The sequence below is a fragment of the Micropterus salmoides genome, unplaced genomic scaffold (genome assembly GCF_014851395.1).
Source record: "Micropterus salmoides isolate LMB-PRFRI ecotype aquatic unplaced genomic scaffold, ASM1485139v1 Ms_hic_scaffold_17, whole genome shotgun sequence".
NCBI classification, from domain to species: domain Eukaryota; kingdom Metazoa; phylum Chordata; class Actinopteri; order Centrarchiformes; family Centrarchidae; genus Micropterus; species Micropterus salmoides.
Genome location: NW_024040817.1, coordinates 10,370,930 through 10,383,110, shown reverse-complemented (window position 1 = coordinate 10,383,110; position 12,181 = coordinate 10,370,930). Strand labels below are relative to the sequence as shown.

Here is a 12,181-nt window from a genome sequence, read left to right as displayed (position 1 = left end):
TTTATTGAGAAGATTATTTTCTCTTGACATCACCTGTCAGAACTACATTGTGGGCTGAAGCTGCTATTACACAAGTATTTGGTCACCACCTACTGGTGTGTCAGATGTATTCAAGCCCACCAACAATTCCACTGTCATACAGTTTTTCTCAATGACTTGGACACATTTCTTGCCTCCGATGACTCTTTTTCTCAAAACTCTTAACACAAATCCACAACTTCTCACCCAATTCCCCAAACATCCTATTTTCAGGTCAAAATGAAGCTTTCCACTCAAAACCATTCAATCTTGCTGAAAAACCAAACTTTGCCATCAGACATAACACACAAGCCCTCAAAAACACGCCTCACTACAACAGTCTTACACATTGGTGAGATAAATTCAAAACAATACTACAAAACTGGTTATTAATAATGTTGCTTGTGGTTCTCTCCCTCACAAACCTTTTCACATGACGAGCACAACAAGAAACAACAAATGCAAACATTTGCACATTTTTTTATTCCTTAGTGTACTGTACAACAAATTATTCTGCCCCAGTGTCCTGTCTTTGGTCTGGGACAGGCCAGAAATTCTCATCCTCCACCTCTTCCCTCCTCCTCCTCCTCTACCTCCTCCTATTCCACTCTCTACTCCTCCACCTCCTCATCTTCCTCCTATCCCATCTTCTTCTCCAACTCCTAGGCTGCTGTTGAAAAGTCTTTTTTTGCTTAGGAAGGTTCCTAACTGAGTGAAGTGACCCAGACATATTTGGCAACCATGATAAGAGCTGGAAAGGGGCTTCAATGCAAAATTATGTCGCCTAGAAAAGAGCTGTCGATTCTCTGAGCCCTGCGGACGTCTTTTCCTAAGTCCTTATGAATTCTCCTTTACATCTTTCCTTGACTTCAGTTTTCTCTGGATCCATTGTTCCAAAACTGAATGGACTGACTCCAGCCCTTTTATCCATCTACTGAAGTATTAGTTTTAGTATGTTTATCAGTATGTCTGATGGTTATCTCTGTGCCGTATGATGTAATGCCTACTTGAGTGTGCTGCAAACTAATTTCCCTACGGCGACAAATAAAGATCGATTGATTGAAGGTTCTGATTGGTGTGTGATCAATTATGACTCTTTGTGTTTCTACCTGGGTAGCTGTGTGCTAATTAAGCTCAACCTATGCTGACTTGAGCGAACAATATGGAATGACCACATGGTGTAGGCAATGAAAAATGAAGGGATTTGTGTGTAGAGTTATGGTTTTGAAATTGTAGTTCAAAAGCCTGGTTATAGTGTTTAAGCAACTGAGAAAAACTGTAAAATCAGAATCACGACTGTTTCATTTGATGTGAAGAAGGAATTTGTCTCATAGACATTTGTGAGGAGACATGTTGACATCTAGATAATGATAAATACAAACAGGCCAACATTTTACTACAACACAAAAATGTAAATTGCTAACAAGGAACAACAACCTTCAAGAAAAATCAAGAGGATTTAAAAGCTTACCAGGGTGACTGTGAGGCTGAGAACCCGTCCTTTGCAGTCCACAAACAATACACTGTCTTCATACCAAGGGTCTAAGTGGAGGTAGTTGTACATGCCAAAAGCACGCACATGTTCCAGGGTGTACTGAGTATCCTTCAACTTTACTTCTTCCACAGCTGTAAAAAAGACGAAAAAGCAAAAGGTTAAAATAAGACATACGAGTAAGATTACTTTAACTAGTTACAAATTGAAGAAGTGCACCTCTATGTCAACATACCACTGGTATATGTGTTAGATTGATCTCAGTGTCAGCCCAGTAGCGTTTTCATTCTTTTTTGATCATTTTTGTCACTTAGTGTTACATTAGTAACAGAAAAAAAGGTTTGAAAGCCACTCGGTTACTTGAAATAAGCATGTCAGAAAAGCTTGACCTGTTCGTACCTGCATTATATTAGGCTTATAAAAATGCATTTCTGTGGCTGTGATAAAAATAGATGGAAAAATAAACATGCAAGCACATCCCTCTGTATCACTCTTTTATTTTATGATAACATATGTCTACTTGCACCTTTACTTTCATGTCTTCTCTACATTATTGAAATGTCAAGTTGATTTTGAATTTTTACACATGTGTTTATATGTTGGCACTTTATAACTCAGTGAGCCATTATAAACAAGTCCAGTTCACTACTATTGAGCACAGTCATTCCTACCAAATGCAATTAAAATATTAAATGTATAGCCTCCTTATCCCTCTTTCATAAAATAAAGCTGTGTTTAATTACATATAATAACTAACGTTAGACTTGTGCTGTGTGGTGAAGCTAAAGACAATTCCACATATAAGTCAATATAAATTCCTCACTAACAAACACTGCGTTGAGTAGACACACCGCTACATAAATAGATATATGTTTGTGTATATTTTGTTACCGCTAAGGTCACAGTTACTCTGATGATGTGCAGTAAATAAAACAATTTTAAACTAACTTACTCCCAATTTTTAAGTGACCCTCTGAACGCCTCAAGTATAAGTAAAGGAACTTGAGTCAGTGGGCTGCAGCTAGAGCAGCTTCAGTGTTATTACTTCATTGTTTGTTTAACGTTACAGCTGTGAAAGAAGTGCTACAGCAGAGCTTTTAGCCTGGTCTCAGAGCTAAGTTAGCACACCTGCTAACTGTTACTGTAAGTTAGTTTCTCTTACTAGCATCCAGCTCTACGTTGTACGTTGGTATAGCGTCCAGAGATAACCTGTAACTTTCGAAGTTAGGGTCCAGCAGCTCTCTGTTGACCTTCAAAGAATAATTCGACGCAGCCATGTCTTTTAAATAAAATGACTGTGTTTTATCCACAAGTTGATGTGAAGCAAGATGATGTTGAAGGAGTCAGTGAGACACACGCTTCCGGTTTTGTCGCACACGGAGCCATTTGTCAGCGGACACGACCTGCCGCGGCGCTCACGGGAGGTAGAGTTCTTTCTGTTTTCTCTTTATTTGTATGGCTTTATAAATGTTTAATTTAGTCGTGTTAACAAAAAGAAGTTAATTTGTGTAAATAAAAGATATAGTTTTCGATATGACCATTTTTGTTTAGCAATGACGCAGTCGGTTGGTGGTAAATTAACCGTTTGCCAGAGCGGAACCTTCTTACAGTTTTTAACGTTTCAGACGGTACGGTAACTTAAAGGGACTGTGTGCTCTCCAGCTAATCCATCTCGACAAAAGGTAACGTCTAACTGATAGCTAGCAAAAAAAAAAAAAAGCATTTATTTGTGCATATTCTACTGAAATTGTTGTGCTTGATTTCAAACAGATCATGAGCAAAGACTCCCAGATGAGGGCTGCAATAAACCAGAAGCTGATAGAAATGGGGGAGCGGGAGCGGTAAGCAAGCTTTTCTCCTCACTGATTTGGCCGTGAATGGTTTGGAGATATCAGACGTTTTAAATAATGCCAACTGAATGTGTGGCCGCAGGTTGAAAGAATTGCTCAGGGCAAAGCTGGTGGAGTGTGGGTGGAAGGATCAGCTGAAAGCACACTGCAAAGGTATTTGTGTTTGTGTGTTTGAAACAGTGCTTGCATGAAACTGGATCTCTTAAATCATTAACTGTTTTGTCCAGATGTGATCAAAGAAAAGGGCCTGGAGCATGTCACAGTGGAGGACCTAGTCGCAGAAGTCACACCCAAAGGCAGAGGTAGGCTACAGATCTTCATATGCAAACGCAACAGCAAGGAGTGGAAGAAGTATAGAAATTATACTAATCATACTCAAGGAGCTGTTATTATGCTTAACTTAATTGTTCGATGTATAAAATCTGCTAAAGTAAACAAAAAAAACACACAGGTTCCCACAGGTTCTAAAGATTTCACATTTTGATGACATGTGGATCAAATGATGCTCAAGAAATATAGAATAACATTAGATGAGAGGTGATACAAGTGATAAGTAATAGGGTTGCAATTAACAATCATTTTAATTGTCGATTATTTTAATTGATTGGTTGTTTGGTCTATAAAATGGTGGAAAATGACTATCGGTGTTTCCCACAGCTCAAGATGACGTCCTCAAATTTCTTGTTTTGTCCACAACACAAATATATTCAGATTACTGTCATAGAGGGAAAGAAAGCATAACATATTCACATTTAAGAAGCTGGAATCAGATAATTACTTTTTTTGTCAATTACTCAAATAGATTAATTGGTTATCAGAATAGTTGCCGATTCATTTATAAGTCGACAACTAATTGATTAATAGTTGCAGCTTTAATAACTTGTGTAAAAAAATAAATTAAAAAAAAAGAATAGTAAAAACATTATGAACTTTGACTATATATAACATTAAACAAAAATAACGTACTAAATACAACAGTCACTATAAAAACATACATTTCCATTTGATAGAATTGTACGTCCATAAGAAAGTTGACTTAAATGATTTGTTTAATCTTACAGCTACTAAAAAGGACAAAAAATATGGGAAAACTGAAGGGTTTGAGAGGTTTAAAAAGGACTGACAGTTGAGTTCAAACTTTACTTTGAAGATATTTAAGAAAGAAAGGTAAATAATGTATTTTCTCAGCCTGCAAAGGTAAACTGCAAATGACTTCATATTTGAGTTTACAAGTTTACATCTGGCATGTTTCCAAACAGGAACAGACAGATTTATTAGCTCAGTGCAGTAAATGTCAGTCAAAGAGCAGAAATAGGAATCTTATACCTTCACACCAAGCCAGCGTCTTTCACTCAGAGCTTCACTGACAGTAATGCTTCTCAACTCTGTAGACATTCACAGCAAATGGTTGACCCGTGTTTTTACAAAAGATTCTATCTTCCATAAAATGTTTTTAGTTGTTTCTGTGTTGATTCAATTCTCTGGTAAATTTAGAGGCTGTGCTTTGTCATGCTGTTGTTTTGTACTGCATTATACCAAAAGGCATTTATTGTTTTGTCTAGCTGGTTCACACACATGAATAAGGGGGGGGGGGCATCAGCTACTATACTTGGGGTACACATAAAACACACAATAAAGAAAACACACTACACAGTCAATACAAGTTACAAGAATAAATATGTACTATAAAAGAATGTATCACTGTACTGTTGTGCTGGATTATATCAGTCTGCAGGTGCTTCTCTTTTTCTACTCACCCACTGTGTGTTCTGACAAAACTTTGTTTTCTATGCAGCACTCGTACCAGACAGTGTGAAGAAAGAGCTCCTGCAGAGAATCAGAGCTTTTCTAGCTCAACACGCAACCTTGTGAATGAGAAAAGAATCCCGTTTAGACATTTTTTTACTCACTATCACAATTAAAATCCAAACTGATGTTTGTTCTCATTGTGTGAGCAATGCTGGAATATTATTTTTATTTTGTATTGTGTGTTTTCATATTGATTTTAGTTTGTTAAGCAGCAGTTTTGGAAAAAAAATAAAAATCCTATTTTGGTCATTTGTGGGTCCTGGGACTTTTTTATTTATCAATGCTGAAGACCTGTTTGCTCTGTTAATGATTTCTCATATTTGAATCCCAACAATGCAGACAGATGCATGAGGAGTGATGTGTGTAAGAGTAGACCATTGTCTCCCTTTCATACATGGCTGTGAGGCTCTTCGGTTCTTTAGGATGTTACATAAGAAGACAAAAATACGTTTGGTTAAATACGTTCAATGTTATTTCTGCATGTTTCGTTATTACATTAGTTAATGTAGTTCTCTTACTCATGAAATTGTACATTTTTAAGAAAAGATGAAAATGTGTCTACATTTTATTAGCAGGGTAGTGTTGATGGTTATAGACAATTTCTACTTCTTTGATAATCATCCACATACTTTTACTGTCTTTATCTAAAGATTTGTGTTTCTCTTTTCAGTGTTTCCAACTTCATGGATATAATTTGTCTGAGAGTGACAGGGGTATTTATTCTTTTAGACAGAGTTTTTAAGTTTGAAGTGAGGGCAGTGTGCATGCGCCTGTGTATGGTTGTTACATGATAGCTGTCAATATTTGGTTTTGCCAACACGTTAGAACAGACTATTTAGTGGGACATCCTGGTCTGAATGTCATAGAAATGAACAACTTGGTCACATTCAGAGGATTTTGACCTTAATGGGAAATATTGGCGTTCCACGAGTTGAATCCTTCACAGCCACACTACTCTCACCACTATTCAGACTCATACCCTTCTCTAAAGCAACATTATGAAATTTGACAATTGAAGTGCATATTTATGATTACTGGAAGCTTTTAGCAGGGCTCAGATTAAGGGCGTGATGATACACTAGGGTCACAAGACGTGATGATGCACAAAAAAAATATGAGAAGTCCTGCAAACTTTGTCGTAGATGTTAGTGTGTTTTTTCCGCTGTTTAAATATCAAAAGTGGATTCTGACACGCCCTAAATGCACTGAAACCAGGATGGGATGATCTCAACAGTCTCCTCCTCACAGCTTCAGGTGAGAGGCGTGCACTGAGAAGCCTAATAAAAAGGTGCACTCTCCTGTATCAGTGTCTCTCTCTCACCTGCTACATTTAACTAGGAAACTACATTTTCAACAGGTGGGCTGTGTTCATTATTAAATTCCATTGTAATTTGAATTGTAAATCTTTTCAATCTCATAATTCTATAGGCTAATAATCTTGGAGGGTTTAATCACTAATTCGTTTAATTACCTAATTTATTCTTATTCTAAAAACAGCACTTTTGCTGTTTTATTAATGTTTTTAAATGTATCTTTTCCCAACAGCCACGCCAGTAATTAAAGCAGGCTGAAGGGACGCTTCAGGGAAATCTGGCAAATCTCCAGGATGGAGTCCCTGTTTAAGCCAGCACCTCTCCTCCTCACGCTTTGGTGCTGCTGCAGTAAGTAACCGGTCTAATGTACAGTACATTAATAATAAAAGGTTATAAAAATCTGCATTTGTTTAAATTGAGCTTTTTGGTCTAGAAATCTGATAAAAACAGGTGTGAGTGATCTGTTTTCAGGCTCCATTGAGAATCTGCCAATGTGGGCTAAATCTTATTAAATTGCATCGACTAGAATTTCGCTGCCTGTGCTCCTGTAGACTTCAGAGGTGGAAAGTGGAAAGAGTACTTTACTACTTAAGTAAAAGTAGTCTACGATTACTTTGATAAACTTTTACAGTAGGCTACAAGTAAAATTACCATTATAAAAATCTAGCCTAAAAGTAAAAAGTAGCTCATTTAAAATTTACTAAGAGTAAAAGTTAGGCTACTTAGTTACTTTTTTAACCTCATAAACTTACTTATTTATACTGATTTAATACCTTATTTATGTATTTTAGGCTACTTATTTAATTAAATAACAGTCAAAGCCATATGGCGCTTTAAATTTTTTGTTTGACAGATACTTTGCCAAATCAATGGCTAAAAGCTATGACATATTTTGTTATAATGAGAAGTTTGAGAATGTTTTCGCTTCATTAAGAAACTGTGGCAGGACAGGTTAGACGCTGGCGGCAGCACTGGACGGGGAAAACAGGAAACACTGGACTGTAGGCTATAAATGAAGTCATATCCCTTACATTGTGGTAATTTATCGGGATATCATAAGCGTCCTATAATAAATAACTAGTTACCAGCAAGTTGCTAATGCCCTGCATGTTCTCATGCACCGCTGTCATTTTGTCAGTTTGGAGCACAGCATCTTGCCAAACTATGAAAACTTATTTTTAACCACCGATGGAATTGTACAAGGCTATTATCTGGGGAAGCTAAACAAAATATTGTCGGGCAGTTAGGCCTATTGGTATTTTCCATAATTCTGTAAACAGTCATGATCTGACTTTATGCGGCACACAACATGAATCTGCTTACAGGAAAGTGAAAGGAGTTGGTTACCTGGCTGAGAAGGTGCAGGTGTGCAGCCTGTCGCATGAAGCTCTTTATCTAACAGCTCACTGTGTCTGGTCCTGACTGTTGCAGGCTGCTTACTGCAATATTTCAAACTGGTCCGCTGTCAGAAAACTGTTGAAAATGACGGTTGTCTTGTGTAGACTCATTTTTGATGTTTAACAGCGGTCAGCGCTGTCACTGATAAACAGATTGCATTTCCTGTGACTACTCCAAAATAAAAGTCAACTTGTCTTTCGCCAGTTAGGCTAAATGCTTTTAATGTGAAGCTGCAGCAGCAGGAAATGTTCAGTTTGCATTAGCAGCAGTAACTTAATACAGCATTTTTTCACAGCTTACACTGCCTGATGAAGATGTTGCACTTGAAGCCAAAGTGGTCTATCTATAGGCTACGTTTATTGATAACAAACTGGTGTTATCTTTTAACCAACATCACCTGAATCTGTGTTACACATCTGCACAAGATTTTCGCATTTAGCATCATTTTTAATTTATAGCCTATTAGGTTCCCGAGCAGAGAAATGTAGAGGCCCCTATTGGAACTGAAGTAGGCTAATTCTTTTTCTTTCTTAATGCAAATTAAGGGCATTTTTGACGGATGTAAAATTAAGTAAAGGAATACTATAATAATACTATCCACCACTGACACACACACACACACACACACCCTGTGCTTTCCAGGTTGAACTTTGCGCTACCACCGAACTGAGGCTGTCAGCAGAGGAGAAGCTGGACATGAGGGAAACTTCAGGCCCCTATCGATCTTTTTCAAGGCAGAGATTTCAGCTTGAAGTCAATACCAGACATCAGTTTCTCTGCGCACTCCGCAACGCATCTGTGCCCGCTAATCTTATTCGGTTGTGACAAAGTTCGCGTACCATTCATACAGCCTTGTGAAGAAGTTGCTAGTCACTTTAACTTTTCGTAAACCGACCAATCACAGCCTGGATGGGACAGGACATAAAAGGTTGACGTACTACAGCAAATTTTTCGAAATGTTACAACGGTTATGATTATTGACATATTACTACTTAGCATTAACAAATGAGAGACTACCACTGTAGACCATTTTTCTTGCACAATATTATAATAAACAACCCTCAAAAAGGACACTACTGTTTACCAACTGGAAACAATTTTATACTAGTGGTAAACTATGTAGTAGGCTATATTATTATCTGAATTGATAATTAATACACTAAATAATCAAAGTTTACTACATCGGGGTAATAGAAAACGTTTTAATTTTTTAATCAGTTAAAATGCATGAATCTCAACTAATCAGCTGTTTAAATGTTGCAAATGCTCTATCAGTAGGAAACTATCCAGACAAAGTGTAACCTATGAATGTATTAACATTATACTAACATGATACTCCATACATCCAACGTCAACCGCTTATCCTGCGTACAGGATCACGTGGGGCTGGAGCCAATCCCAGCTGACATCGGGCGAAAGGCGGGGTATACCGTGGACAGGTCGCCAGTCCATCGCAGGACCACTAACATGATACTTTTTAATTTAATTTTATACTCTTATATTAATACATTTATACACAAATATATACCAGCCAACACACAGACAACATCTGACTGGGGAATCTGAGATATTGACATAATAATGACATATTTCCTACTTCAAGCACTAGACACATTGTAGCCTAATGTTTTATATATTTTTCAGGTGCTCAGCGCATTGACTACATATCTCCAAATCTGGGAAGCATCAATGGAGCAACACGACTTACCATATCAGGATCTGGTAAGAGATTTAATCCTCAAATAAAACAGTTTTTTTTTCATGGCAATGTTTAATCCAAAATTATGATGCTTAATTCTTGTTACAGACCTAATCAATTACTAGGTATTATTTGTTTCTAAACTGTGACAAAATTCAACACCTTTGGGATTCCTGCTAAAGTTTCACCTGTTTTCATGTTGCTAAATGATTTCCTTCAGTAGGATCAACCTTTTGTCATCCATGAGTGATTATTTTTTGTATTCCAGGTTTTGCCCAGGAGCGACAGTTCCAGCTGAATCCAATCGACGACACATTTGGCAACCGTGTGACGCTGGTGTCTGACACCCTGTCAGTCCCCTGTGATGTGGAGAGGGACTCAACACACGGCAACAAGATCACGTGTTACACCAGGTAGCTACCTGGCCATGGAAACATTTTTGAAAATACACTTAATTTATACTCGTCTTCTAGGTGTATGTGTCTCTTCATGCATATGACCATCTAAATTGATTTGTCCATCACAGAGCCATGCCAAGTGATCAGTATGTGGTCCACGTTAATGTGGATGGTGTTCCCATTCCGGACAGCAATATATGTAGGGGCGCTTACAAACCATACCAATGCAGCATCTATGTAAGTTTGCAGCTAATGCACCACAGACTCCATAATTTACAACTTATTTGAGTCTGCAGTCAAGCATTTGGATTTGTCTCACTGTTTGGTTTAAGTTAATAACAGTCTTTTTCCATTCTTGCTGTAACTCTCCCCAGACTCGCACGTATCGCACGCCAACTATCAGCTCTCTGAGTCCAGTCAGTGGCCCCCCAGGTACACTCGACAGCATGTAGTGATTCTAATGAGTGCAGTTTCAACTTTATAGTTACACCATTTCAAAATCACTATAGGTACCTTGGTGACACTGCGAGGACAGATCTTCTCTGATGTGTATGGAAGCAACACTGACAAGAGCTCCAATGGTTACAATGTCAGATTTCTGAGGTAAAAGAATAAAATAAAACATAGATGTATGTTAAAATGTTCAAACATTAAAGTATATTTTTTTGCTGTATGGCGATTGACCCATTAATAAAAGCCAGCCAATAAAAACTAGTCTGAATAAAATTCTTTGAAGGTGTTCATTTGCATTGAAAACAGCTGAAATTATCTCAACCTAAATGTTTTCACACAACTACCAATTTCATTTAAACATTAAAATGTTGCTTGTTTATTGCAGAGCCTACATGGGAGGGATGCCATGCGAGCTGCTTAAACCAGAGTCAGATGAACTGTGAGTAGCTTGTTTAGATTTAGATTGTGTTTAGAAATGAAATCACAATAAAATGCACTCAATAAATATCAATGCAATCAATAAATGTATCAACTTAATTTCAGATATTTCTCACAGCTGCAGAGAAATGTTTTGAGTGATGAAAAATACAATAAATTTAATCTATGTAAAATACTAATAAAATTGATTTGGTATATTTTACAGTATAGAATGTTTTTTTATATATAGATATAACCTGCGACTGGACTCTATATACTCAACTTGGGGTTACATGAGCTGCAAAATGACGGGGACATATGTTGGTAAGATGGTTTTGTTCACAAAAGCTTCTCTTAATATACTGTATATATCAATCACTTATGCTTTGATGGCCGGAGCCTGATTCGACAGTCAATCTCTTAGACAAGGATTATACTTTCCGCGACTGCAATAGAAATTGTAAACAGAAGAATTCCGCGTCCGCGGGTGCCGCAGCTGTCTGTGACCGCTCCTGAGTACATTTGAGGCTTCAGTCGAAGCTTCGCGGCGAAAAAAGGATCATGCCATTTTGGCGATATGGGGGTGCTCAACGTCTGATTTTGATTTCTGACAATAAGTTAATATACTGCCTATTACAATATATATTTCAACAGTTACTGCTGTAAATAAACATGTAAAAAGTACTAAAACTTTCAATAAATGTTTAATAAAAGTGCGTAAATAAATCCAAAATTGTAACCCTAACCCTAGGTCGTCTATGGTGGCAGAAGATAAACACTGAACAGACAGCTTCACTGGTGTTGTATCCAATTGACCCTTCGCTAAGCCGCACCCCGAATACACAGCTGGCCAATCACAGCAGTATAGGACTCGCTCTAACTGAAGTCCGACATGGATGCGCTCCATTGACTCTAATGTAACAAGAGTCATTTTCTAGCTTTTTTTGGCTGTATTTTTCTAAGATATGGTCAAACGCTGTTCCTGGGGCACTTAGTTACAGTTGCTACACAGAGAGGTTGACAGGAGAAGTACGATTTATTCTCTTTCCAAAACCTAAAATAAATCCAGAAAAATGTCGGCTGTAATTGTTGTAATGTTAGTTAGCTAATGCTAGCTAACTTCCTTCTCAAAGGAACATAATAAAGCCCTACTGTTCTGCTTTTTAATGATTGTAATAATGGATAGAGGCCTACCCATCATTACAGGAACAGTGTTGATCGTTCATATCGTTGTCACAATCGTCGGCGGATGCGGGGGTTCACTTGTACTGTGTGATCTGTAGGCTTTAGCTTCCATCTTTAATTGTTTTCACGTCTGTTTGAGTCAGTTTGAC

The 12,181-nt window shown here is 37.6% G+C and overlaps 3 protein-coding genes across 4 annotated transcripts in view; 2 read left to right on the top strand and 1 right to left on the bottom strand.

Moving 5' to 3' along the window:
- nudcd1 (NudC domain containing 1) overlaps positions 1-5,227 on the bottom strand; it is a 42,697-nt gene extending 37,470 nt beyond the window's left edge. Inside the window, exons 1-2 of one of the 2 annotated variants that reach the window (XM_038724577.1) lie at positions 5,118-5,227; positions 1,490-1,644 (exon numbers count right to left, since the gene is read on the bottom strand). In XM_038724577.1, coding sequence (XP_038580505.1) covers positions 1,490-1,582 — 93 coding nt within the window. In that variant the 5' untranslated portion in view covers positions 1,583-1,644; positions 5,118-5,227. Of the gene's footprint in view, positions 1-1,489; positions 1,645-2,672; positions 2,875-5,117 lie in introns of those variants that run through there. The other variant, XM_038724576.1, reaches the window with a different exon arrangement.
- On the top strand, positions 3,136-5,418 carry LOC119907036 (transcription and mRNA export factor ENY2). The gene is made up of 5 exons (XM_038724578.1): positions 3,136-3,192; positions 3,281-3,351; positions 3,443-3,513; positions 3,588-3,662; positions 5,156-5,418. The coding sequence occupies exons 2-5, from the start codon at positions 3,284-3,286 to the stop codon at positions 5,230-5,232; spliced, it is 291 nt and encodes a 96-aa protein (XP_038580506.1). The 5' UTR covers positions 3,136-3,192; positions 3,281-3,283; the 3' UTR covers positions 5,233-5,418.
- Positions 5,419-6,446: 1,028 nt separating this feature from the next.
- Positions 6,447-12,181, top strand: part of pkhd1l1.1 (PKHD1 like 1, tandem duplicate 1) — a 62,339-nt gene continuing 56,604 nt past the window's right edge. Inside the window, exons 1-9 of the mRNA XM_038724579.1 lie at positions 6,447-6,526; positions 6,715-6,830; positions 9,525-9,602; positions 9,848-9,992; positions 10,106-10,214; positions 10,352-10,409; positions 10,487-10,580; positions 10,816-10,869; positions 11,098-11,171. Of these exons, the coding sequence (XP_038580507.1) occupies positions 6,776-6,830; positions 9,525-9,602; positions 9,848-9,992; positions 10,106-10,214; positions 10,352-10,409; positions 10,487-10,580; positions 10,816-10,869; positions 11,098-11,171 (667 nt within the window). The 5' untranslated portion in view covers positions 6,447-6,526; positions 6,715-6,775. The remainder of the gene's footprint in view (positions 6,527-6,714; positions 6,831-9,524; positions 9,603-9,847; positions 9,993-10,105; positions 10,215-10,351; positions 10,410-10,486; positions 10,581-10,815; positions 10,870-11,097; positions 11,172-12,181) is intronic.

Excerpts from the sequence above, each read along its gene's own strand:
- LOC119907036 (XM_038724578.1), top strand. The coding sequence starts at position 3,284 with ATGAGCAAAGACTCCCAGATGAGGGCTGCAATAAACCAGAAGCTGATA. Across the intron at positions 3,352-3,442 it reads GAAATGGGGGAGCGGGAGCG|GTTGAAAGAATTGCTCAGGG; the intron begins GTAAGCAAGCTT and ends GTGTGGCCGCAG. Across the intron at positions 3,663-5,155 it reads AGTCACACCCAAAGGCAGAG|CACTCGTACCAGACAGTGTG; the intron begins GTAGGCTACAGA and ends TTTTCTATGCAG.